At 40.1% G+C, this 27,722-nt stretch overlaps 1 protein-coding gene across 2 annotated transcripts in view; it reads left to right on the top strand.

Moving 5' to 3' along the window:
- The window catches only part of LOC134880312 (cGMP-dependent 3',5'-cyclic phosphodiesterase), a 139,970-nt gene that overhangs the window by 98,117 nt on the left and 14,131 nt on the right, over positions 1-27,722 (top strand). For both annotated transcript variants that reach the window (XM_063907198.1, XM_063907199.1), the window contains 11 exons: positions 11,995-12,084; positions 12,346-12,434; positions 15,772-15,881; positions 16,732-16,787; positions 17,002-17,061; positions 17,437-17,593; positions 18,187-18,239; positions 20,942-21,016; positions 21,290-21,331; positions 22,015-22,083; positions 22,180-22,310. In XM_063907198.1, the coding sequence (XP_063763268.1) occupies positions 11,995-12,084; positions 12,346-12,434; positions 15,772-15,881; positions 16,732-16,787; positions 17,002-17,061; positions 17,437-17,593; positions 18,187-18,239; positions 20,942-21,016; positions 21,290-21,331; positions 22,015-22,083; positions 22,180-22,310 (932 nt within the window). The remainder of the gene's footprint in view (positions 1-11,994; positions 12,085-12,345; positions 12,435-15,771; positions 15,882-16,731; positions 16,788-17,001; positions 17,062-17,436; positions 17,594-18,186; positions 18,240-20,941; positions 21,017-21,289; positions 21,332-22,014; positions 22,084-22,179; positions 22,311-27,722) is intronic.

The raw sequence follows: 27,722 nt of genomic DNA, 5'->3' as shown, positions 1-27,722 counted from the left end.
TCACAAGAGACTCTAAGTTGTGTTGCCAGCTGCATCCCAGGGGTGGTTTCTAGTGGATTTGAAGCCCTGCATGTCCCTGTGAGTGATGTGAAATAAAAACTTTTCAGTATGCAACAACTCAGAATTTTCCGGCCCTGCAACTATTTTCATACCTGATTCATTCCAGCAACCAACTGCTGTATAGATCTAGCTTGTGCAAGCTGAGGAAAACACAAAACCAGAGACAACAACGGCAGGAACTTGACATGCTGAAGCTGTGTTGCACTAACTATAAAACCAAAATTATGCAAATGTATTTGGAACTTCTGCAACATCTTTACCACTTTGCTTTGCAGGTTGAATATGTTCATATATATTACCAGAAGGAAATGTATCAAAGTCTTTAGTCTTATTAAGGTAATTAATTACAGGGAAAATGACAGTGTTCAATTTATACACTTCCAGGTGATGGTAATGAATTGCTAGCATAACATCGGTTTGTTGATTTGAAAACAGCAGATCAATTGAACATACCAACATGTTAAACCTGTCTTAGGCAGGCACACTATTCAGCATATGTAGGGGATAAAGATTCCCACATTCAATTCACAGCAAGTCTTGCCATTTAAATGACTGTATGTCATTTAGGATGACATACTGAAGCTTTTCTGAGCAGACGTCACTATCAGCAGCACCACGTCATTCACGCCTTCCAAAACTTCCACAATTCACTTTTAGGGAATAAAGAGTTTTGCAGAGGGACATTATCCATGCTGCATTGTGATTTATATGGCAACTGGGTTATCTGTTTCCGTGGTGATTTGTTTTTTGAGAGTGGCATGCAAGCGGTTTCCAAGGCAGCAACACTTGTTCACTTGTCTGAACTTTTCTTGAAAAATCCTTTTGGTAGAAGCAGGCAATTGAACTAATTCATCACTTTTTAATAATGTCGTTTTATCACTAACGTGTTAAGTGGATAATGTGCAAAAATCATAAAGAAAGATAAGATAAGATAAGATAAGCCTTTTTTCGTCCCCGTAGGGAAATTCAGATGTTTTAGCAGCGAGAGGAATAAGATAGAAACACAGAGTAGTACATAGGTGTTCGCACATAAGGAATAATTAGAATAACATCTTTAAAAATCTACTAAATATATACAATATGACAGACAGATTGATGGAGATGAAAAGAGCAAGAGAGGAAAAACATAAGCTACAAGAGAAAGATAAATGGAATCCGAGCACAGTAAAAAACCTGGTGGAGGATGACAAATATTGAATAGAGAGCCAGTGAAGCCAAGAGAATGGCGAGAGCATGTGGGTGTCTGTTCCTGAACCGAAGAGTTAGATTAAAATAGAACAACAGCCATATGACGACAGTATGACTGTCAAACACCTGCAGCAGAGACAAAGAAAAAAAAAGCTGGAAAGAGAGAGAGGGAGAGGGGCAAAATGGGCTGCAAGGGACATATAACTGGTGACAAAGTGGCAGATGGAAAGGGGAGGGGGTGTAACATTTAAATAGTGAGAGGATGCAAAACATTAGAGAGAGGAAACGGGGTAACAAAAAGGGAGAGTGTGAATCTGATACAGATGAGGGAAAGGTTGATATAGAAAGGCGAGGAGGAAGAATAGAGAGTGTTATTGTGGCCTCCCTGCCAGAGTTTGGGTGAAAGAGAAAGAAGTGGTGTTTTTCTTCTGTGCACTTCAATCATTCTCCCTTTTGCCTGCCATGAGCTTTGAGAAGATCCTTACAGCAATGCAGCTAGAAGGACAAAAGGGAGAAGATCAGGTATCGTCGTCTCCAACAAAGGTGATACATAACACGTCAGTTGCATTTTCAGAAGGTAGTTAGGGAGCAGCCATGATTTTTGAAGAAGCCATAATTGGTAGTCGTTGACATTTGAGGCGGTTTCTGCGGTGAGAACTCATGACAGTCAGTACATTTTAAATTAGATATGGTGTGTTGAATTTTACCTTATCCCTATTCTGCGTCAGGAACAGGGACAAGGCAGGGATATTATTTAAAAGTAATAGGCCTACATACATACATACATACATACGTGTATTTGATTCAGCATGACTGTCAGGGTTTGGGGAAATAGGACCCAAGTGCAGCAACAAAGGGAGGCAGGTATGGGTACAAACAAAAGGCGAGCTTTATTCCAAAGCTGTTTTACAAAAATACAAAGTTAGGAAAAATCCAGGACATGAAAAACACTTGACTTGAACACATGAAGACGATAGGGAAATCCAAGACATGAAAAACGCTTGACTTGATACATGAAAGACGACAACGAACTGACAGAGAACACAAGGGAAAGCAGGACTAAATACAAAGACACTAATCACGACACAAGCCACAGCTGGGGAGGGGAGGCAGAAACACGAGGGCAACAGGTGACAACAATCAGGGGTGGGGCCGACGCTGACAATGGCGGGAAAACACACAAAGACAGAAAGTAACAGGGCCTGCAATGAGAAACAAGGTAAGTACAAAATAAAACAGGAAATGGAAAACGAGACACAACATGAAACACAGGGGCTTGACTAGACATGACATAACGTGAATACATGAACACCTCACTTGGTATGACATCAATAGTAGATTAAACATGAAATGACAGACATCATAAATAAACATAACTAACAGATTTGACCAGACATAACAATGACTTCCGCTGTGCAGGGATATCTCCATCATAACCATATTTTTTACTCTTTTTATCAAAATGTATTCATTTATATTTGTCTGTTTTGTCTGATGACAGTGCAAACAGAAACTGCCAATAGTTAATTTACTTCGGGAAAATTTGCCAGAAAAAAAACAAGCTGAAAAATAACAAAGGGTCTATCCTACAGCTAACTCACTGACTCCACGGCACTATTGTTAATGCATTTTTAATTTTCTCTAAATGATAAGGGAATTTGATGAGTGCAAAACCTTTTAACTACCGACAGGACAGTGTATCACGTCATGCACATGAATGAGCAGGACCTTAAAAACCTTCCTCTGATGGGACCAAAACTGAGTTTAAATTTAAAACCACTAATAAATTCAAATAAGGCAATTTAAACACAAATGCATCAAGACAAACAAACAGATAGGATTTAAAAAAGGATTAAAACCAAGTAAAGTAGATAAATAAATGCATCTCAAGACTGTCATTCATAAAACTATTACAGTTACCCTTTTTCACATCACACAATCCTTTTTGGCATGCATTAGCTTTGCATATTTAGTTTGAAAACCTGCACAAAAAAACAATCCTTAGGTTTTAATTATAGAGAAACGCCCTTTAATCAGATTACAGATATGCTGTGCTCACTTTAAGTTATTTCTGTCTTTTTCCTCTTTAATTAAAGTGTAATACTGATGAGAGCAGGTGAGAGCAGATGTCTGCTGTTGTCTCTGGAGATGCTAAACCTGCCTTGGACCGACTGAGAGCAGAATTGGCAGCGTTCATTACTGCAAGAGCATTTCCCTCAATTTTTATGGCATCAAATCAATGTTTTGGGATTAGTTATGGATGAGCTCATATGAAATCTGACCACAGGCTTTAACTAAGGCATGAAGGGTAATGAGACGACCAAACAATGTGAAATTAATCATTGATGGTTTTTGTAGATCTGTGACATATTATAGCACAGTACCCACTAAGCACATATTGTATTTACACTGATCATAAAAACAATAGGACAGTAGAGACTCTTCACGGTTGTATCTGGATTTTTTGGCCTCTCCAAACATTCTTCCAATGGCTGGTCTCTCTTCGTATAATAGATGTGGGACTTTTCATTAGCAAGCAGTTTTCTGCCTTTATTGGATTGAGATCCCCCGGTTTAGTCTGTCAATTTTCTACTTGTTCGTTGAGGTGTGAACTTCTATATCACAATCTCTTTGACCATCATCTACCTCCCTCGGGTCAAGCTGAGAAAAATACTAATGACTTGAGGTGAATAGGCTGGCCTTAGTTTAGTAGTTTTCACTCAAAAATATCCTCACTCACTTTCACCACACACACACACACACCCACACCCACACACACACACACACACACACAGTGTTAGGTCAGCATCACCTCCGGTCCCATATCTCTTTCTGTTAGTGCATAATTCTTTTTTCTCTGTCTCTTTTTTTTCATGAGACCTTGGTTTACAAAAAAGTGTGTGTGTGTGTGTGTGTGTGTGTGTGTGTGTGTGTGTGTGTGTGTGTGTGTGTGTGTGTGTGTGTGTGTGTGTGTGTGTGTGTGTGTGTGTGTGTGTGTGTGTGTGTGTGTGTGTGTGTGTGTGTGTGTGTGTGTGAGTGTGTGGCGGGGCTCGTCATCATGGCTTGGCTGTATTCTACAGTGCATGTGTCTCCAGTATGTTAGTGATGCTACTGGAGACCCAGCTCTGTTGGAATAACAACCAAGACCCACTGCTACACTACAACCCCATGTGTGTGTGTGTGTGTGTGTGTGTGTGTGTGTGTGTGTGTGTGTGTGTGTGTGTGTGTGTGTGCGTGTGTGTACGTGCGTGCGTGCCCTTGCTTCTGCCTGTCTTTCGCTAAAACAGGAATCCAGACACAGTAATTCAGTCTTTATATCCTTCCCTTTTCACTACTCTCTCTCTCTCTCTAGCGACTTACAAACAGGCAAAAATCAATCCACATCAGTAATTCACTTAACTCCAATGTTAAACACTGAACCGCCGTTCCTTGTTGACTTAAACATACACATTTGAGCACGTAGCAGGGGAAGGATTGAGCACGCTAGTGATTTCCCTAAATACACCAAGGGGCTTGTTAGAACATGTAAATAGTTGGTTTTACATAAAGATCTATAGGCAAGAAGGAGAATGCCTTTAATCGTGTGGAAGTGGGATGCCATTACCCTTCATCCTTTTGCTGTTAGATCAAGGTCAAGCATTAACTCTCTTGAAATGCAGATTGGCTTGATATATAGAGTCAGACTGCGAACAATGTAGAAGATAAGAAATCGGAAGCTATCCTAAAGGCTCCAATTAGCTCCTTAAAATAATCCTCCCGGTCAAGTCCTTAGCTAAGCTACATATTTATCTAATGTGGCCAGTTTAGCATGTTGGTTTTCAGCTAACTGGGTAATCTGATTCTCTGTCCCTGTCTGTTCTCTATTTGGTAAAATAGTTACAAATAAATGGAAAAACACAGAAAAAGCCTCAGTGCAGAAGTGGTTGTGTGAAGGCTGTATGTTCCTTTACCTCAATTTGAGGCTGACTTAGCCGCAGAGCTGAGGAGGATTCAGTTGTTTATTAATGTAGAAAGAAACTCATATCCTGTGCCTCCCTTTATCAAAAATAATAATAAATGACATCCAGAGCGTTGACTCAGAGAAAGTGTTAAAACTGTAGATTATCCCACCAGGTTTTGAAGATTTTTTCAGTACATTTTCATATTTAGGTTATGGACTTAAAGGCAGTATACTTGTTAAAGCTTATGACTATAAATCATTTGCTTTAACTCTCTGAATGTGTTCACAGAGATGCTTTTTGATAGTGTAATAACAACCTGTGATGGAAAACTTCAAAGGGGTTGTGTGTCCTTTAAAAAATACCTTTTTTTCCTGTAACTTTGGTGAAGCCTCTGCTTTTTATTGACTGTGGAGGGAGAGGGTAAGTAGAAGAAACTAAATAGATGTTCTTTACTTTGATGATGATTACAGGTTTGATCTTCGGCAGATGAAAGTGCACAAGGGAATTAAATTGTGATGGATATTATTCCAATTGAACTGGCTATTTCATCTTTAAACAGGACCTGTATGTCATGCATGTCACATTAGCTGATCAACACTAGATCCATATAAACTGCAGGCACTCACCATCTCTGGCTAAGCCATGTAAGTTGTCAAAAAACAACCAACCTCATTTAATAGACATATGGGAGCAGAACAGGGAGGGAGAGGAAACAGGGAGGCTTCCTTTTTAAATTATATCAGCTATTGAGATTCAACTATACAGGCTCCAAATTAAAAAATCTATACGTAATTCTTTGTCCATGTCATGATTTTTTTCGGCAATAAAAAAAAAACCGATTCAACTTGAATTAAGCAGCCTCCATTTATAGATTTCTGCAGTTTCATGCCTGGAAACTATAAAAATGAGCGAGATGTAAAATAAAGATATAAAAAAGCAGGACATTTGAAAGTATCCTTTATTAAATAAAGGAATTTTCTTTTTTACTTGCATTAAACACAGAAGACAATTGACGTTACTGTATTTACTTGCCTCCTTTTTTTTATCCTTGTTCATAACATATGTTTGAACTAGCGTTTCCTCGCACCTTACATTATGCATATTTTAAATCTCTTTGGTATACTCGTCAGGCGGTCAAATCTGCTTCCTGCTGATATTTCTGCAAACTCCCACTGTGGCTGCTGCTGCTGGATTCATATGAGATGCAAGTCAGGTCCTGCACAGCCAAACTCAACTCTATATCCATTTATGCAATTATTCTTTCACCATTGACGAGTAAAATACAGCAAACGAGACCTGAGTTTAAAGGTCAATACATGTGGGAAAGCATCTGATTTAATCTGCTTTAAATCATACAGCATATATACTGTACATGTGTACAAACCAGGAAAGTTGTATATATAAAGAACAAGTACAACTATAAAATAAAGTACTGACTGTTTTATTGGATGAGCCTAAATCCCTTCTCACCAGGCAGCCAAAGTAGTTTAAAATAAACCTTAGAAAGAATGTGCAAATATTATCTGGCCTAGTTCTGCTCAGAAAGAAATTATCTCAACATTATACAGAGCTGATTTGGCTTTAGCTGAAGCTCTGACCATGTAGGCTTGATTAAGATTTTCATAGTGTTGTCTTCCTGGAGTTACTCTCTAAATGTCTGCCTCCCTCTCTATTAATGCAGATTTATAGCAGCTATTTCAGGGGAAAGACTGAATGAATGGCAAAGATTTTGACCTGTGTTTTTTTTCCTTACCAACATTTATTAGCGAGCCGGCATTTACTTGTTCAGAAGTCAGGTCCTGCTTTTTGGCAATCTCATTTCCATGCCATTATACCTGTAGATGGACGACTTGTTTTTGCCTTTTTAGACCTTCTGCAGAGCATCTTCACCGACATGTTTAAAGTGCCGTCCTGAAAGGAAATTGAGTGTTGTATTTGTCGGAGGAGTACACACTTTAGACACTGCCAACCTCTCTGCTTACTGTTGAAACCCTGCAGTTAGTGCAAATACAAATAGAAGGTAAGATAGAGGGTAAAGACAATATATTGAGACTGAGGTCATCCCGCAAGAACGATAATTGTACTGATAACCGGTGAAAGACCCCAAGTGATCAAAGCAACTAAGTGAGCTATAGGCAATAAGATAAAACACGACGTTAACCATGCGTGGAAAAAGGCCAGAGACAGCAAATTGATTTTCCAGTCAGTCTAGATCTGCTGTGTCAAAATAGAAGCACGGAGGTGGAATCTGAATCCAAAGCAAGCACAAGATCATTCCCAGTCACAAAACAGACTGAAAAGAATTTTTAAAAAGAACAGTTTAATATGCCTTAATTTACTTGGTTTTAAAGCTAACACGTTTCAAGTAGGCATGCATGATTGTTCGCATACATTAAAGAGACAGTGCAGGATGTACAACATTGGCTTTTTCACTCAAATTATATTACTATTAAGGTCACTTGAAGATCATTTTCTATGGATCATCCAGTGTTTCCCTTTAATTACCTGCAGTATACCACCAAAGAGCCATTCTTTTGCTTATGTTTTATTCTTTTCCATTTATCTGGAATCATTGAGCCAAATTCGTGGGTATTTTTTAATCAGAAAACACACCATCAAGAACTTCTTTTTCAAATTTAGCCTAGCCCTTAATTTAAGTGAGATCGTCATGCATTGGAACAATGGACTATTTCGGATTTTAGAACAGGTTCTATAGAGTACCAGAATGTGGAAAAAAATGTTTACACCAACAAAGCAATTCATAGATGATGGAGTTGATTTACATCCCATTTTTTACAATCATGTTTCAAGTTGAAATTGACTGATTGGGAAGATTCAGTCCTGTTTCGAACAAACCTATTGTAACCAGATTGTGATGAAGAAATAAATAATTTATTAGTAAGGCTTCGGTATAGAGACTTTAGATATTTATACAACCAAATTGGAGGATCTTTTTGGGGCTGCAGGTTTGAGAAATAGGCCAATCTGTTGAGCGGCCAGTAAATGACGTATTCATTAGTGTGGGAATACAATCGTTATTACCTTAGACATTTTGTTTAGTAGGACTTTATTAAGTTCTTTGTGGGAAATGTTCACCATTGCCAGAGATAATGATTGTATTTTGTTGATTCACAGGGAAAGATAACTAGTGAGTAATTTGACAGAGAGAGAAGGTCTCAATCTGATGACCTGAACATTTTATGAAAATTGCAGTTTGAATTAGCAGTGTGATGTAAGGTATGTCAACGATAAACAGAGTAGGTGAATGTGCTTTCCTTTGTCTGAGAAGATGTCTGATAAAGACATGGAGAGGGAGGACTGTGTTTATTTATGCTGACCGCAGGTGTCCTTCAAAATGTCAGTCTGCTCCGAGTGATTAGTAATGCTGCAGATAGACACAAGAGCAAAGACTACAACCTGAAGAAAGCAGGTACAGGAGGAGAAACGTCAAACGTAGGTGTTCAGGCAGACTGATGCAGGGATTAAAATGAGACGGTTGTGGAGGTGAGATGTGATGCTGTACAGTAGAGGAGTGATGAAATGGTTAAAGGAGAGGAAGATGCACAAACCAAACAAAGACAAATAATTTATGGTGAGTGTGACATTTATAAGAATATATCAGTTTATATGTGATTATTCATAGTGTTTTCACAGACATTTCGTGGTCCTTCAGATCAGTGTATTGCTGTGACAAAATAACAGTAATTCAAAGAGTAGAATGAGTATCTGATCTATTAGTATTTCAAATATTAAATATAAAATTCAATAGATAAACACCGTCACCCTAATGGTACTCCACATTGTGTTTAATGCTGTTTTGGTTCTCCATCCATCATTATTGTCAGGCAGGGATTTGACTTCCCCGGTATTAAAAATGTATCCTGTTGTGGTATTTTCAACTTAATTTAGATAAAAGCTTTATCCAAATATACATATGAATTGAAAAAGCATTAGCGAGAAAACATGCTAGAGTTTGTTGAAACCACGTTTTGAATTCCATTCAAAATGTAGAGGCTGTGAGGCTTCAGCTCTAAACTAATTGAAGGATTACATTTTGCTCTTTTTAATTCTTATGCTAGGGAGGTTTGGTGACCCCTGTTGAGCTCTAAAGTACCTTGTTTAATTAAAAAAACAAAGCTTTACTTTTCAGTGCCGAAAAATCATTTTTAAGAGGTTACAGCTAAGAAGAAAAGCAAATCAGTGAAGTTAAGGTGGGAATTAATTTAGTCAAAATTGGGGGCTATCCAATAAAAGTGTGTGTGTGTGTGTGTGTGTGTGTGTGTGTGTGTGTGTGTGTGTGTGTGTGTGTGTGTGTGTGTGTGTGTGTGTGTGTGTGTGTGTGTGTGTGTGTGTGTGTGTGTGTGTGTGTGTGTGTGTGTGTGTGTGTGTGTGTGTGTGTGTGTGTGTGTGTGTCTGTGTGTCTGTGTGTTCTGATGATTTGAGATGCAGGTAAATTAATTCAACAGATGGTTTGAAGGTTTATAGCAAGAAATGATTGTGAAAGGTCATAAGACAGAGTTTGACATTTACCGAGGCATGTTATTGCTTGCTGTGCACACACACACACACACACACACACACACACACACACACACAAAAGAAGGATGCAGGTTTCAGCATCCATCCTATACGAGTTCTTGACAGCAGGGTGGAGAAGACAGTGAGACAGAGACGTTCGTTGTTTGTCCGCTGTTCAGTTTTACTTTCAATGCTGCACAAGCCTTTCAAAATCTCAGTTTAAGATTCATCAGACTCCCAAATTATGTCTCCCTCTCATTCACTCACTCACGCACACACACACACACACACACACACACACACACACAAACACATAGGCTGGCAGAGCTCCAACTTCATTACAACAGCACTCTTGAAGGCTGATTGAGTGATCAAATCTAATCGCATTTAATCATAGCTAATCATATGTAATAACCAACACTGAGTGCTAAGGCATGACAAGGCTCTCCACTTCCACTATTCATCTTCCCTTTTCCTCTCTTTTCCTCACCCACTCCTTGACCCCCCCCCCCCCACCCACTCCCTCCCTTAGCCGACCACTAAGACTCATCCATCCTCTAACGCATATTCCCTTGTCTTTCTATGTTTACTGTTCCTCACAATACTCAACGTGATTGAGACACGAAGGAGAAAAAAGGGGAACGCTGTGGTTCAAAAGAGGAAAATAATTCAAATTAAAAAGGGTCACAGCTTTGTCAGAAAGAGGATGATATTTCTGTCGCAGGCAATATTTCATCACCATCATCTTCTTCAGATTCATATTCAGTACATAGTTTTAAAAGCTGTAGCGCCCTAAACCTCTGTGCTTTTGGTGTTTTTCCAGGCTTTGATCAGATGTTAAAGTCCCACTAAGATTCTCTCTTTACACTGCGGTTACATGTAATAATAATGCCTTGTGATAACTGGAACTGCTACAGATTTAAGTAGACTGCTCACAGAGTGGAAAATATTCTTATAGTGTGTGTTTTATAGCTCTCATATTGATGTACCTTTTACAAAGTTGTGATAAAGTCATGGTTGTGAGAACCTGGTGTTCTGTATGCCTGTTTAAATGTTGTGGAAGGAAAAATTGAAAAACCTGGAGGCAAAAAGTCAATCTTGCATGACCTTAAGATAGAAGCGTATCTCAGATCGGCTCTACCGTCTTCATTTTGCTTGTCTACGTTGTTTCCAAAACTCATTTCTTTTAGTAGAAAGTTGCTTTCAGGGAACCAAAAAGAGAAAACAAACTGCTCTCACCTTGCCGTTATATTGACCCTTTTAAGGCATTAGAATGCTGGAAACAAAGTGCTTGTCTGATGGTCACACCGCATCTAAAAGTCCTTTCCGACATCAGAATTTGAAGAGCTGCTTTTTGTAACTTTTCCTTCTAAAACCGGTAAATTAGACAAGAACGGCCACTTTATACAGCAAATGGCCGGGTAGGCAAGAATGTAGGAAAGGTTTGAACTTCTCTCTCAACTCTTTCTTGCTATTATTAAGTAACATAATGACATTTAATATCTCAATTTGTTCTATTCATTTGTTTTCGCTGCTTGGACTGACTTTTTTGTCCCATTTTCAAGTGTGGCCAATTACAACAGTTGTGCGGTTATCAGCATGTTTCAAGCATAATCTAGCCTTTATTTTTCAAGAGGTGTCACTTAAGATTTTGTGTGTGTTTAGGATGTGTGTGTCGAATTTTATGTGGGAAGATAATTGATCTAAGGCAAAAAAGAAAGTAGATCTTGTTGAATTCAGAATCAGATCGATCAGATGTACTGACTGCAATTACGATAACCACCACACTCATCTATTAAAATTGCTTCAATCCAATCTTCAAAGAAACCCAGCAATGGGAAGAAAGTAAATATCTTGTATGTCATTTCTGAACCAACAATGTTTTGCCTGTAGTACTGCCATACACCATTTAATTTCATGAATTATCAACTGCTTCTTGTCAAGTGCTTGATTTTTCCACTGTGCCAAAATGAAACAAATGCATTGCGTGTCATGAAGAGCAGGACTAACTCCAGTAATCCCTGACGATGTTTGAGTTCAGTTTATTTCCAAGTACCTCTCTTCAGGCAGATTGCTCTGCTTTACACAGTGTGACAGTCTAAATATTGTGTTAGAAGCTTTTTTGGGCTGCCAAGCTAAGTATCTAGGGAAGAGCTGTTGAAACATAAACCTTGCACCCACAAAAAACTAAACTCTAGCCAAGGCCTCAGGTTTTTGGAGGCTTACATTGAGATCATAAACAAACAACCACACAGACATCAGGGCATCTGTTTGTGTCCTTCCTCAGGATGCCTTGCTGCAGCTGGCGGCGGTTGTCGATGCGCGCTCGCTTCGAGTGGCCCTCCGAGACAGCATACAGGAGTTGCTACCCAGCACGGTATTTGCACAAACACACACGCAGTCTCTACATTTACTCAACCTATTCGGCATTCATGTCTTGATTTATCACCTGAAAACTGAATGTCCTCCTGTTAGTATTCAGAGCAGCGGAGCTAAAAGCCTCAGCCCTGACATACGACCAGGGAACAGAAGCCCAGGCTTTGATGCAAATTGATAAAGCTCATCACTCATTAACTAAAGAAAAAAACGATTAGTATTACCAAAGAATATGCATGTAAATGCATGTGTTTTATTCCAGGAGTGTGTATGTGTCTACATGCCGGAGGGATACTCGAGGCTGCTATCTGACGACCCTCCACACGAACTGCCACAGGAGGGAAAGATCAGGTGTGTACTCTGTGCACGTTTGTGCTCACTTCTGCAGCAGCAGCAGCAGCAAACTGTGGATGTTTCCCATATAAAACAAGGGAGAGAGGAAACAGAGGTGGCTCTCAAGTGTCACCTGAATAATTATAAGATGCTCATCGCAAAATCACATCATCAAAACAGATTCAGGAGTGTCACAGAGAGACACAAGGTCATGAAGACACAAGGTCATTTTTTAACACCCCTTTATTTATTTCCAATCCCCTATGCTCTGTCATTGAAATTCTCCCCTTTATATCTCACATTTACCCCCCTCTTATTTCACATCCTTCACTCTGACAAACACTCTCCCTCTTTTGTCATCAGCTATCCAACCTCCCCACCTCACTGCATCCGTCTGTGGTTGCCCTTTTCATACTCAGAGCCTAGTTTCTCCCCGAAGAGCCATGAAGCATTAAGCCGGCTGTGTTTTGCTCAACCCCATTCCTCCTCCCGCTGCTCCTCTTTCTCTCTCACCTTCAATCCCTCTCCCTGTGGAAGCGTTGCAAGGCTAATAGCTGAGGTGACAGCACCCGGGCTCCTCAGTGAGACGCAGCGATCCTCTCCTCTCTTAAGTGCTCTCTGAAGCTCTACAATGTTATGTATGCAACTGCACCCGCTGGCCAGGCTCCGGCAAAAACCAACACTGCATAATAGATGAATATGTCTGTTTGTCAGACAAAACCCATTTTCCAACACCTGATCACACACAAACATGCTTATGCAGACTGGAACACGCAAAGACACATGCAAAGAACACACACACTCACACACACATTTGCAATGGCTGCCGGTTAAAGGTATTGGTGATATTAAAAGAGCTGCAGGGCACTTTGTCACTTTTTTCCCTCCAATTCACCTGGTTTTATAAGGCTGTTATAAGCACACACAGACACACACACACACACACACACACACACACACACACACACACACACACACACACACACACACACACACACACACACACACACACACACACACACGTGTACAAACATACATTCGACAAACTCCTCTGAGGAGTCCATTTTGCTCTGGCCTAATTTCAGCCCACATAAAAGACGATTTTTAACAAAGATGTACAAACACACACACACACACACACACACACACACACACACACACACACACACACACACACACACACACACACACACACACACACACTCAATCGAGCTTGCCTCAATGGTTGTTTATCCTCAAAACCATTAGTTGTGTAAAGGATGAGCTATAAATAAAGCTGTTGTTCAAAAATACTGCAAAAGAAAACTCACTGTCCAAGGTCTAAAACATACAGAACACAGAGATGCATCGACACAATAAAACTGCACAACTTATAAACATGCATACAACAAATATACCAGTAAACATTTTCAATTTCAGGTTTGTTTTAATTTCCATCTGTTTTTTTTTTATAAAGGGCAATTCATATTTTACACAACATGCAAGTTATACATTTTTAGATAGATACTATTTTTCGACGTTAAATGCCATTTTAAGATATATTTAATATTTGAGAAGGTGTTAGGGTTAGTAAATAATTTACAATAATTACCTGCTAAATGATTTTATGTATACAGATATGGTTACAGACTCTCCCTGCATCTCCATAAACTTAACAAAAACCTATGAAACGTATAAAAACCTATACACCAAGAAAACATCTTTACATTTGATTTATTTCTAATTTTTTTTATATATTAGAGTCTGTTATACTCTCTCACTCATACTTGAAATATCACATGTTACTATATCACTGTACAGCATATTGGCACCATCACTGCAGTATTGCTACATTCCCCTCAGAGTTGTGCAAAATACCCAAATGATCAGCAAATGGATGGACACGCAAACCAACAGAGGAGCTCCTTCTTTGAGAGAGGACATAATTAAAGTTCTGTTGACCATTTTGATTTTGTTCTATGTCCTTATAGAGAACAGAAAATCAATGCGATACTGTTACCGCATAAAAAAATGTGAGCACAGTGTTCCTTAATGATGCTTAAGCATTTACGACCAATGTAGCGGTGGTTCAGGCAGTAACTTCAAGTCATTAGCATAACCAGATCAATTAATCATAGCTCATTTGTGCCAAATAAACACCTACACAACCACATTTACTGCATCTGAGGGGCCAACTTCTGCTGTAAACACACCGCCCACCACGCAAGATTTGACCTATATGTTATTCAATTTGAGCTATTGTTGCTGCGTACTGCTTCTAGCAGATGTGTGACGCTTCAGTTGACCTTACAGCTATCTCCATACACCACACTCATACATATCTAATAGGTTTGTCAAATGTGCACAGAAAGAAAACTAAATCCTTGCTCCCGGGGCTGGGATTTTTTGCTCTTTGCTGTACCAGAAATTAATTTGTCTCATGGTTATGTAGAAAAAGCTGCTTTGAACAAAGACATTACAAAAAGGTCGGAACAAGAGTAAACAACCACAAAAATGTATTTTTGAATGAAGTGGGCTGTCTGTCAGTGAGCTGAAATAAACGGACACTTTTAAATCAATGCACCTTGCAGAGATTTGGCTGCAATGGTTTGAGGGGATTTCAGACTGTAATGGAGTGACTGCTGCGTGTGTTTCTGTATGTCTGTGTTTGTGTATCTGCTGCAGGGTTCAGCTTATTACTATGGAGGCACATTGATCATGAATTGACCTTAGGGCTTAAGTGAAACAGTTTTTCCTTCTTTTTGTCCTTCATTTCCATATCAATGCTGTCTGACTTTGTATGCTTACTGAAGTGTGCAGTGACATTGCCGTGTGTGTGTGTGTGTGTGTGTGTGTGTGTGTGTGTGTGTGTGTGTGTGTGTGTGTGTGTGTGTGTGTGTGTGTGTGTGTGTGTGTGTGTGTGTGTGTGTGTGTGTGTGTGTGTGTGTGTGTGTGTGTGTGTGTGTGTGTGTGTTCATCTGGCAGTCATCAGTCCTGAATAAAAGACTCATTTTTTAGCATAAGAAAGCTGCCCTCTGTACTAAATATCACACATGCACACACCATCATCACACCTGGCAGGCACTTTCAACACACACACACACACACAGAAATACAAAAAATGCTGTATTGAGTTCACATAATTTCACAATAAATAATAGCTCTACGGTACGTGACAATGAATATAATGTGTCTGTTTTTGTAATGCTTGTTATTGTTTTCCCATTTGCTCCAATTGTCTTTCAAATCCCCTCTTCCACTTCTTCTCCCCAGTGTCTGAAAGACTGCTTCTCTCTGTTTCCCTCTTGTACTGATGTGCTGGAGGTAATTGTCTTTCTCAAAACATGAGCTATACTCATCTGTCTCTCTGTTTTAGAACTATCGTGGACCAGCTGAAACGATGTCAGTGTGCAGGCCTTCCTCCGTCCGAACTGCCAGAGAAATACAGAATCTGCCTCGCAGCACCGTTACCAGCGCACAGAAGAGGTGTGTGTGGTCATCCCAACTTGTATGGATGTTGAAGGGTGTAGCAAGGGCTTGAATGGTGCTTGCGGGAAGGCGAATGGACCAACGTGTGTGTGTGTGTGTGTGTGTGTGTGTGTGTGTGTACTTGTTTAAGGTTGTGTGTTCTGTGCTTGAGCATGCGGAGGCACAGGGAGATGTGAGAGTGGGAGAAAAAACTATAGGGAGGGAGAAGTAGTGAACAAGAGATGATGATTGCAGAGGGGTAGGTATGGAGTTGTGTGGGCAAAAAAAATAAAGCAATGAAAGGTCGCTAATGACAAAAAAAGTGAATGAAATAAAGACTGAACATTCCTCTTCAAATGAACATTTCTAGTTTTGATCTAAATGAAAGAATAACCTGGAGGGATGTAATCATGGAGACATCCCAAAGTACACAAGTGTGACCGCTCTGCACTCTGAGGATCAATAAATACTTCTAAACTTCTAATGATTTAGCAGAAACTAAAAGATTCTTTTGACAAATGTGGTAAACACATTATTCTGTCTGATGCTGTCCATGTATTCTACAACACCCACCTCCAAGATAAAACGTTTTCGGTCCATAAGGAACTGCTGCTGATATCTGTTCTACATTAAGAATAACAAATGACAGAAAAGAAATAAAATAATAAGCTAAGTTATGCAAGGACATTAGGGTTGTTTTTTTCAAGGTTCATTTCCCCAGCATATTTCAATTAGTTTTAGAGCATTGAAATAGAAAATATAAGGTTAAGAGCAAGGAAAGCAGGTCAATGAAAGCACCAATGATGGGTTTTGTCTGAAGCAATGAATGATGTTTTATGAATGCTTTTCTTTCTTTTCCTCCTTTTAGCCATTGTCATTCCTCTCCTGAACCAGGAGCGGGACAAGGCCATTACTGTCTTACTGGTGAGACATTGCATTCAAGGACATTCAATTCAATAACTGAAGACATCAAAGTAACAAAAGCAATCCTTACTGAGGACATCATTACCTCCTCCTTTATGAAAAGTGGATCATAACTTCTGCAGCACATAGATGGATTTATTTTGGATTTATTTAACTTTCACAAATTAAATGAACTTGAGTCCTGCTCGTACTGAAACGTCTCTGTGTGTTGCAGGTGGGCTGTAATCCATTAACTGATCAGGATGAACTGCATCTCAACATGCTGGAGAAACACGTAAGTAACTGTGCTCTGTATAAAAAGGCCTTTATCAGGAGTTAAAATACAGCCTACGACAAGTTGTAATCTCTGTTGATTATCCAATAAGTGGTAAACACATCCTTTATTAAAAGCAAGTCATGAAACCAAGGATATCATGTAGGAAGTGAACTGCTTACAGAACTGTAAAGCTGAAAAACTCCCTTTAATAAATAACTATATAATAAGCCCCTCTGCTTTGAGTTTTGAGAAGTTCTTGTCCATTTCTTAAAAAAGGTGCTTGATAGACCATATTTCAATAAGGGACGAATCAATATTATATCTCTGGAAAAATGTTTAACGGATTTCGGTGCTTGTCTGCATGTGTTTCTTTGTACCTGAATGATGTCACAGGCCTCAGTGGCGTGTGCGCGAGTCCAGACTGTTCAGACGTCCTACCAGAGGCCTCCCCTCAGCCCCTCTCCCTTACAGTCCCACAATGCACTGCTGCACCTCAACGTCTCAGACCAAGACTACAGCGAACTGGACCGCAACATTCTCCAACTCTGTGGTACACACACACACACAGACACACACACACACACACACACACACACACACACACACACACACACACTGGTATGGTGTGAGGTGAAGTATGTTAATAGAGGAAGCCCATCTGGATAAAAGCTTTATGCATTTAGATGGACTCCGTCATTGGCACGCGGCGTGTTTGACAGCTCCTGTGTGAAAACAGAACGCTGGGAAATAACACTGTTTAAAATCTCATGCATAATGGAAGTTGTTCCTGTGCACATACACAATGTTGTTTACTCCATTGTAATTGCCTACAAATATAAGTTGTCTTTACTCTCCTCAGCCTCTGCCTCACCCTTCTGCTACTCTGTCTAGCTCTTTCCTTCTGTATTCATCTGCAGTCCGGGCAGCCCTCCTGTCTTGTCTTCATTATTAGTCCCTCTGTTGGTTGGTTCCCTTTCACCCTTCCCCGACCTCCCCGTCTCAATGCATCCCTCCCTGGATTGCTTTCTGTCCACTTGCGTACATGCTCTGCATTCCCCCTGTCTTCCTTAACGCCTATCTGACCTTGTGTCTCTTTTTTTTTGTACTTCCATCCATCTCTCTCTTCTCCCTTTCCTCTTTCAGGTGAGCTCTTTGACCTTGATGCAGCCTCCCTCCAGCTCAAAGTCATCAATTATGTAAGTGCTCAAGATCTTTCATATGCTCCCTCATGCACACACACTGACACGCAGTTAGAGACGTACAGTACATGCAAAACATTAAACCCTTCATAGTCACTTTTTCTCCTCATTTACCCATCCTATAAGACTTGTATCACACAACTGCTTCATCAGTTTCCCAAAGTGTTGCCTCATCTCCATAGAAAGGGGGAGAAGGAGATATCAGCTACAGTGTGTGCAGGAACCTGACAACAATTTAAATGTATGGAATTATTCTCTGATAAAGAAAACATAAGATAGAGAGGGATAAAGAGAGAGAGAGATTTGAAGGTTATACTGCGCCGAAGGGACAAACACTCTGTAACTGAGCTTCAAAGAGCCTTAATGGCTGAAACCATATTCTTGTGAATATATTTTATTTACTTATTTAGCATTAAGGAGTTGTTTTGGCTTGAAGAAACATTATAAGAGTCAAGTGCTTTACATTCATTTGTTAAGGCGAGCATTTTGTTGTGTGTTAACATTTTTGGTTTTGGTCAAAATATGCAACTTGAAAATTAAATTTTTGACTTGTTAAAAATTAATTGACTTTATGCAGATGTTTTAAAGACCGAATGATTCATTGATTAGCCTGGAAACAATGGTCCCTTGCAGCCCTTATATACGTTAGGTCAATAAGGTCTATGTATTTAGATTGAGGTATTCCAAAAATATGCAGATGTTTTTGCAACATTTTGGTTAAATGTGGGTAAATGGTTCATGTGAAGAGAAAAAAACATCTCTGAACCCATTGGCTATCGTCTCAGAACAAATACTCTTAACTGAGGGTAAACCATACAGTCTATGGGGTAAACTGGCTTCTTGTAATACAGTCAGGTCGTAAACATTGTCCCCTAACTCCAATTTATTCTTGCTTCTGACGTTGCATGTCAGACTGCAAACAATATGCCCACATTTTTGTAATCTTAAGTATTTGCCCTTGTTTTCCAATTGCTCGGATGTGTTCAACACACAAGACTTTATTATTATTATTATTATTATTATTATTATTATTATTACACAAGACTATAACCTATTATGTTAGGAAATTATGTTAATTAGATTGTTTAAATACAATTTGCAACTTCAACACTCAGTAGCTAAAATGTTGATTGTTAAATAAAGGATACTCTAGTGCATTTTTAGGGGTTATTTTTCAGCTATTTTCCCATTATTGTTGTCATTTTATAAATATATATATATATATATATATATGAGGAACTAACTTACTGTTTACTGCAGTGACCATCATTTCAGAAGTGTTGGGACATGATTGAAATGGTATTAAAGTAATGTGGGGTTTTTTTTCTGTGGGAAGGTAAAGTCTAAATAGTTACCTTATTCTTCTGCTACCTTGGCGCTGCAGGACTGGATTCATGGGACAGAAACACTGCAGCAGCAATGCAGCCTGCATTTATAGTATCAGTCATTGATGCCTCTCAACCTGAATTTGTAGTATTTTTCTGCGTCTGAAGGAAGGGAGAGGGAGAAGTTGTGGTAGTGCAAAAGGCTGCAGGGGTTTTATAATGTATTTCGAATCTGACATGATTTGTTTCGCCTGTTTATTGTGAGATTTGTAAAGAGGGGTAAAGGGAGAGGGAGGGGAGAAAGGAAGCGGGAGATTGTTGCTACTGAGGAATTGTCAGTTTGTTGGGAAGAGCTTGGGGCGACTCTCATGGGATTAACTGTATTTGGGAAGGAAGAGGGTGGAGGGGTTTATTATATGTAGGTGCAGCAGCTTGCTTTTGTTTATGTGTGTGTGTGTGTGTGTGTGTGTGTGTGTGTGTGTGTGTGTGTGTGTGTGTGTGTGTGTGTGTGTGTGTGTGTGTGTGTGTGTGTGTGTGTGTGTGTGTGTGTGTGTGTGTGTGTGTGTGTGTGTGTGCACATTTGTGTGTGTGCCAGGGGCGAGTGTGTTGGCAGTGACTGGCGTATATGTCTTTCCTGCTTGTTCTCTGTCCTGCTCTATGGATTACGGAGAAGAATGATAAGCAAACGCTGTACTTGTGACTGTGTGTGTGGGGGGGGGGGTCGGTTGGTGTGTGTGTGGGTGTAATCATGTACATGCTTATGTACCTATAGTATTTACATTATCATGACTGATTTTCAGTCTATGAATGAAATATTTCTCATCACAGACAGCAGCAGAAAGTTTGCTGTAACTCTGCAGATCTTACAGAGCACAGCAGCAGAGACGCTGAGCGCATACACACTTCTTCATTTAGACACACACAGACATCTAAGACCGATAGCCACATCTTTTTACGCATGACTTCTGAAAAACTGCTTTCTAACATACATATACAAAATGCAATGAATTCAGCAAATAAATGATGACGTACGTTAACTCTGTGACTTGCATATTGTTGATTGTTTTTCATTGCATAACCTATAACCTTGTATAGAAATGTGTTGTTAAAACTATTTTGAATTTCCCAGTTGAATGCATTTTTTGAATAAAATATAAATGTATTCAAGGTTTTATTGTTTGAGATTTAAGATAATGTAATCTTTCAGCAACCTTCCCCCAATTATTTCCCACTGTCAACTGATTTCTAATCTTATCTTCACACCTTGACTATGTTCCAAAACACCTTGAATTGAGGCTTTAAAAACAATCTCTCCGAGTCTGACAAAGTTCCCTGTGCTTCACTATCTGATATCCTGTTTGTGTACTCCTTCAGCTGCAGCAGCAGACTCAGTCACAGTGTTGTTGTTTGCTACTGGTGTCTGAGGACAACCACCAGCTTTTCTGCCAGGTACACACACACACACACACACACACAAATAAATGCCATCTGCCATCTTAATAATGACTCTTGAGATTGGCCGTCGTATAGCTCAGTGGGTAGAGCTGGCAGTCATATACTGGGGTTTGATCCCCATGCGGTGGACCCAGGTTCGTATCCGGCCTGAGAGCCTTTGCCGCGCGTCAGCCCCTCTGTCTCTGGCACTGGTTGCCCCCAAAAAATAATACTAATAATAATGACTCAGATGATTAAACCTTGACCTTTGACCTCTGTGACCTTTAGGTGGTTGGAGACAAAGTCCTGGAGGAGGAGATCAGCTTCCCGGTGAGAAAACAAAAGAATCACTCTCATATATTAATTAATCTTTTTTTTACCTACCTTTTTGCATTTTTTCATCCTTTTGTGTTATTACTTGATTGATTAGTAAATGAGGCCTCCATTTAGTAACGGACATATTCATCCACTTGTGTTTCTAAACCCTGGGGGCCATTAGATGCTACACTATGGAGGGTTGTTGCCATTTTTACCAGCATACTTTTAATACAAGTGTTGTAACGCTGTGTTGTTTTCACTTACAACAAAAGATAAACCCCCCCCCAACAAAAATATTATCTTTTATAATCCCTGGCAGGGGATGTAATTAAGACATTTGCTCAAGTAATCACTTCTTTTGGGTGCTTATTGTCCCCTTTCCCTGGTTGTGCTGCAGACAAAGCATTTTGAACAGGCTTTTTCATTATGGTGCAAAAAAAAGCAAGTACTCAGGCTAAATGATGTGTGAAATTTCAACAGTAATTGGAGCAGAGAGATATCTGGACACGGGAAAACACACCCTTGTTAGGTTAATTATGCTATTTTAACAAGGGAGGTAATAGACTTCACTCTGAATAAACAACCTTTATTTATATCTCCAGGGACTCACTCAACAATTCTGGTTACTTTCTGTCTCCGGCCCTCATTACACACATTTCCTTTATCTCCCTCTCTCGTTTTCTCTCTCTCTTCAGCTGATGTTTGGACGCTTTGGTCAGGTTGTCGAGAAGAAGAAGTCCATTACTCTTCAGGACATCAGTGCCGTAAGGATACATTTCCTTTCTGTACTTCTTTCTTACTTATCCATTCACACATCCTGCCTTTATATTAACCCTGATTGTTCTCTCTCGTTCTCTCAGGAGGAGCGGAGGCAGCTGTCCAGCATGTTGGGCTGTGATATCTCCTCCTTGCTTTGTGTGCCTGTGGTCAGCAGGGCAACCGGTCAGGTGGTGGCATTAGCATGCGCCTTCAACAAGCAGAATGGGCGGAGGTATGTTTGACAAAGACTGTTCATACTGTAAGTTATGAGCTACACTAAGGAGGTTATGTCACTAGTTTGGTTGATCTGAATTGATGGGGGGGATACACTTATTATCTTTTCCCTTTTGTTAACACTACAAGACAGGGCATCTGTGTGGCATTCATGTGGTGTCGGAATAATTGATAAAAAGACAGTTCCCCACTTGAAAATGTACGCCAATACCACCTATTAAAATACAACACGTCTTTTTTGTAGTGTCCAAGTTAAACACTGAAATTTGGAAGAAAGATTGGCCTTGGCACAAGTCTGCAGTCCCTGAGTGCCATCCTAATTACATTGTGCTATCGTTGGATCAAATTGAGTTATTTCAAGCAGTGTGTTCGAATGTGTTTATTAGGATAATAGCGTAGAGCTCCTCCGGCAATAAAAATACATTTCTTTTACTTCTTAGCTAACCTTTAAACTACAGCACTTTATCAACTGATGCTTATTGCTGACGTATATTCAAATAGCTGGGATGTCAGTCACATGATTATTTGGATTTTCATAATTCCTGAAGCACTGACTCATAGTAGGCACAAAGATTTATCTAAGATCGGCTTACAGTATGGTAATGTAATCTTTACATCTAGCTATACATCACCATCTCCACGTCAAGCTGCATACATTTATACTTTATATAGAAATGTCTGCTACTACATTTAATTAGCGAATGATTCATATATTTGATCTTCTTCTTCCCCAAATCATACACACAGTCACACTGAGGCACACTCCCACACTAATATAGGACAATCCCTCCTATTTCCACTCTCTCTCTCTCTCTACCGACAAGGATAGATGAGAGGGGATCATGTCCTGTAATTTCCCTCTCTGCCAGTAGCACTGATGACAGAGCTGGCATCTCATTACCATAGTAACAGCAGCAGGATTATGCCTAAAACTGTGCCTAAAATGTGATAAATGTGTCCTTCGCTCTGAGCGCAGTCGTACAGATTTTAGTCGAGACATTTATCTCAAAGATACATCCCCTCATTATATAGATTGCATATTTATATGCAGAGTAACTTATCTCAGCCTGGCAACCAAAATATGTAAACTAGCCTGGTACCCCAGGAAACACACGTGAACATTTATTGTGACACCAGTAGCAAACAGAAAACTCTTATATAGAAATAAGACCCTTTTACAGAGTCACGTGTTTTATGATAAACCTGCACGCTAAGCAGCGATGTAAGAATTTCAGGGACATACAGTCTATTGGAACATGTATGGCATATGACAGAGAGACAATCAATGATGCTTGGTGCTCAAATGTCAAAGCTTATGCAAAATGGAAATGTAGGATTTTTATCATTGGTGATATAATATCATCCCAGAGAATTAAAATGTTTGGTTGTTTCTGCTGTTTAAATGTCTTCTTTCTTTTCTCTTGTTTCTCTTTCATAACATAAATGAACAGGGTGTTGCATAATGACAATAAAAGATACTTGAAAAAGGCCAACACCAGCTGAGGTAGATGTTAAACCTTGACTTGGCAGTAATGTTCAGATGGCCAAGTACGCTTTTGGATTCAGAGGCAGGGTCTTGTTTTGTTTGTACCCTTTGAGACACTGCAGCCAACCCCATGGCAGCTCCACACAATAGACTAGACGGGATGTACCCAAAAAGTGAATGTAAGGAGCATTTATGGGTACAAGTTGGGAACCGGCCTACTTTACATATTTCAAGGGTGCTGAATCCAAAAAAAACCGGTACCCGAGCGAAATTTTGAGTTTTTGACCTTCTAATTTGCATATCAAAATGGCCGCCAAACTCCCTATCTTGCTCAGTCGTTGGACCATTTTCCCCAAGTTTTTTTGTAAGTAGGCAATCAAAGATGATGAATTAAGTGTCTAGATCTATAGTCTGGGGTCAGAGCAAGGATATAGTGGAGGCTCAGTGCCTTTTTTATGTATATATATATGCAAAATACCAACTTTTAAGGTGAAATTAAGCATTATTTGTGTCATTTTTTAAGGCCGACATAAATATTCAGTCAATATCACTCTTAAATGTTCCCAGTGTATATATGATATGTGATGTATTCCATATTACATAATAACTAAGAAAAACACCATTGCAAGTTGTCTGAGAATTCATTTTTTTATGCAAACAAAGCATAATGCTCTTAATTCAAACATCGAAAAACCCAAGTGAATAGGGAAAAAAAAAACATGAAACTTCCCTTGAACAGTTCTACAGATCACATCTTGTTTCTGTATATTTTCTTTCATGTTTCTAGCTGAATTGCTTTGCTTTCATCTGTCTTCTGTAAGTTCCATAGGTCACTTGTTTTGGTAAATTGTTTTTATACCTTTCTAGTTTGCTTGTGTGCCATTTGTCTTTGGAATTTCATTTTGATTAGTATTTCTTTCTGCAGTCCTTTTCCAAGTTCTTTGGTTACCCATTGCCTTGGTATGCTTGAGGACTACAACTCCACATTTAAACAAGGACATTGGTCATCACTCTGACATGTACACATTGCAGTGCATAACAGCCCCGATTTTCGGCATTTGCACTGGCGTGTTGTGCATTGTTTTTTACAGGCACACCTGATCATTTCCAGGCAACTTTCAGGTATTGGGTTCTGTGACATAAGAATGGGCTGTAGTCCTGAATCACCATCTTTCCATCCCATGTCCAAGGGTGAAGGAAGCTCAGGTGTGGCATAGTGAGCATTTCTCCAAACCATTGCCTGGTAGTGTACTCTCAGCAGATGGAAGTGGAGCGCATCGCTTGTAGGCGGCATTGCTTCTGGTTTACCTGTCCTGGAGAAAAGTATATGCCTTGCTGCATCAACAGAGTCTGTTTTATGCACATCATATATTCTGCAGACAAAAGCCTCTGAAGATCTTTGAGTCTCCTCCGTGAGATCACCAATTCCGAGGTTGCTGAGCAATTGATGGTGCATTTTCCAGACTTTCCATGATGTACTTTTGGTGTGACTTGCAATGTATGATGTGGTATCACAACCAGTTAGTGCATGAAATGCTACAAGGCTTGGTGCTGAATCCTTTGGCAGTTTGTTAAAAACAGCATCAATTGGTATATATTGTGGCTTCCTTGTGGTACCAGACAACAGCCAGAGTTTTTTACATGCTACGTGTGGGAAATGGGAAACGAGAATCACAAGTACATCAGTGTCTCTAGATGACACGACTACTGTGTCTGACTGGCAGTGCACTGCATGTAATACCAATCGGGTATCTGCCTCTTCGTGTGTGGCTCTCAGATGAGTCAGGTTGGTTGTTGCTTTTGATGACCTAACCTCCGTCTCTTCGTCTCTGAACCCACCAGCAACTACTATCTCTTTATCATCCGGTGCCTGAGCACATAGTTCTTCAGAGAGTAGATTGGCAAGATCAGCTTTGTTGTCAGGGAGGGACAGGAAATTGGTCCAGTTTTTTGGAAGAGGCACATCACGACCCTCAACAAGTCGTCTGATTGGTTGAGCTGCTTTTGTGCGTCGTGTCCTGGTAGCACCCTTGATGGTCTCTTCTCTGTATCTGTCAAACACAACATCTATCCTTTTATAGTAACATCCTGCTTTCAACACTGCTCTGACAAATGTGTCGGCCAGATCCCCAAATGTTACTGCTTTGTCTGGCTTTCCAAGGGCAACCACAAGTGCCTGTCCATCTATGATGAGACAAGATGACATGTCGGGAAGTTCAATAGCCTCAGGACAGACTATGTCTTCAGTTAACTTATTTACTAATACAGACTTGTTTCCAGTGCGAAGTGTCCCATTCATTTCAGCAAGGGATATGGGAACTGGCAGAAGCTCGTGTTTTAGGACAGCTGGTAAGTCAACTGGACGACCTGCCTCATAGGCCGTAACAAGGCGTTTGAGAATGTTTCGGTCAGCCTTTATGACAGTTCTGTTGTCTTTGATTTTAGGATTTTTGGCCACTTCATACAGAGATGCAAATGTTTTAGCTTTGCTCTTATGTAGGGTTGCATGGATTGGGACCTCTGGTTTATCTTTGTCCTCAGGAACAATCATCCTTTTCTCAATGAATGAATTCACTTTTTCTTGTCCTAGGTCTTTGGCAGAAAGTAATGAGCTTTGGATAGCCTCTGTGGCAACGTCTTTCGTGGCGAGATTTTGCAATGAGCCTGAGGAGACTGAATCAAACACCTTGAACCCTTTGAAGACTAAAACCAATGCCATTTCGTCTCTGTTGTCTCTCTTTTCACGGGATTTGGTAGCTTCATTGTGGACGTAGGTTTTCTCAGGTGTGTTGCTGAACATCAAATGTGTCTCTTCTGCTACATGGGACCTCATGTTGTAGGAGAGTGTCCATCTGGAAAGGGCTGAAGGTGTCTTAGTAATGCCAATGATCCCCCCTCCTTTTTTCCCTGTTCCGTTGATCCACTCCATTGCTTGGTCTGGATCGACCTGGTTGAATCGTTGATCGGACCGCTTCACAACAAAGTTGCCTCTTTGGAACTCAGATAGTACAGGTTCTGGGAGTTGGTGCATCTCAGCAATATACACTGGCCCCCATCTTGCATAGTTCAGGTGGTCATATCGCATGAAGTACGGCAACATCCAGCTGAAGGAGTGAAGATGAAGCTCCCAGAGTCCATCACGCTGAGCTCGTGTAAACTGCAACAGTGTTGAGACCATATCCATGTAGTTCCACCAGAAGACAAAGTTGACATCTTCAGATTTACTTGCGATGAAATCTTTGAGGAGACTGTCAAACTGTTCCTGCTTCAGATATGTTATCAACTGAGGAATCATTTCAGGATTTTCATCAGCAGCCATAGCAGAGATCTCATCATGGCATTCCTTGTTTGATTCTGCAGCAAACGCGAGGAATGTTGGCAACAAAAGCTGCCATAGGGCCTGCAAGGTCAGTTTGTGAGCTCTCATACCCTTGTTGTATGCTTTCCCTGACATGACAAGCATGACAGCACCCTCCCCCAGCAATCCACTCTCCAGCCACACTTCAGCTAGACCAGACCCAGCCATGTGATCTCCGATAGTCTTTAGGAAGTTCATTGCAATATGAAGTCCACCAAGCCGAGGGATTAACTTGCCCTGATATTCCTCAACACACCACTTCAGTTCCATGAGCTTGCAGTAAAGAGCTTGGTCCACTGTTATGACTGTATGCTCCTGGCCAAAATGTGATGATATTGCCATGCACCTCTTCACAACTGTATTGAGCGTATCATACTCATGAGCTGGAGCAAGGACTATTGGCAAATATCCTACTGCTGTCTGCTCTGGTTCCTTTGACGAGACTGACTGATTGAAAACGGTCCAAGAAGGTTTGGGTTCAGAATCCTGACGTCGCAGGAAGAAAGCCATGTCTGTTGCTTGTGCTTGTTTCACACACTCACTGTCTCCTTTAGGTCTGGTAAACC

This window comes from Eleginops maclovinus, chromosome 18 (assembly GCF_036324505.1).
Source record: "Eleginops maclovinus isolate JMC-PN-2008 ecotype Puerto Natales chromosome 18, JC_Emac_rtc_rv5, whole genome shotgun sequence".
Lineage (NCBI taxonomy): Eukaryota > Metazoa > Chordata > Actinopteri > Perciformes > Eleginopidae > Eleginops > Eleginops maclovinus.
Note: the sequence above shows the minus strand (reverse complement) of the source record. Positions and strands in the feature narration are given on the sequence as shown.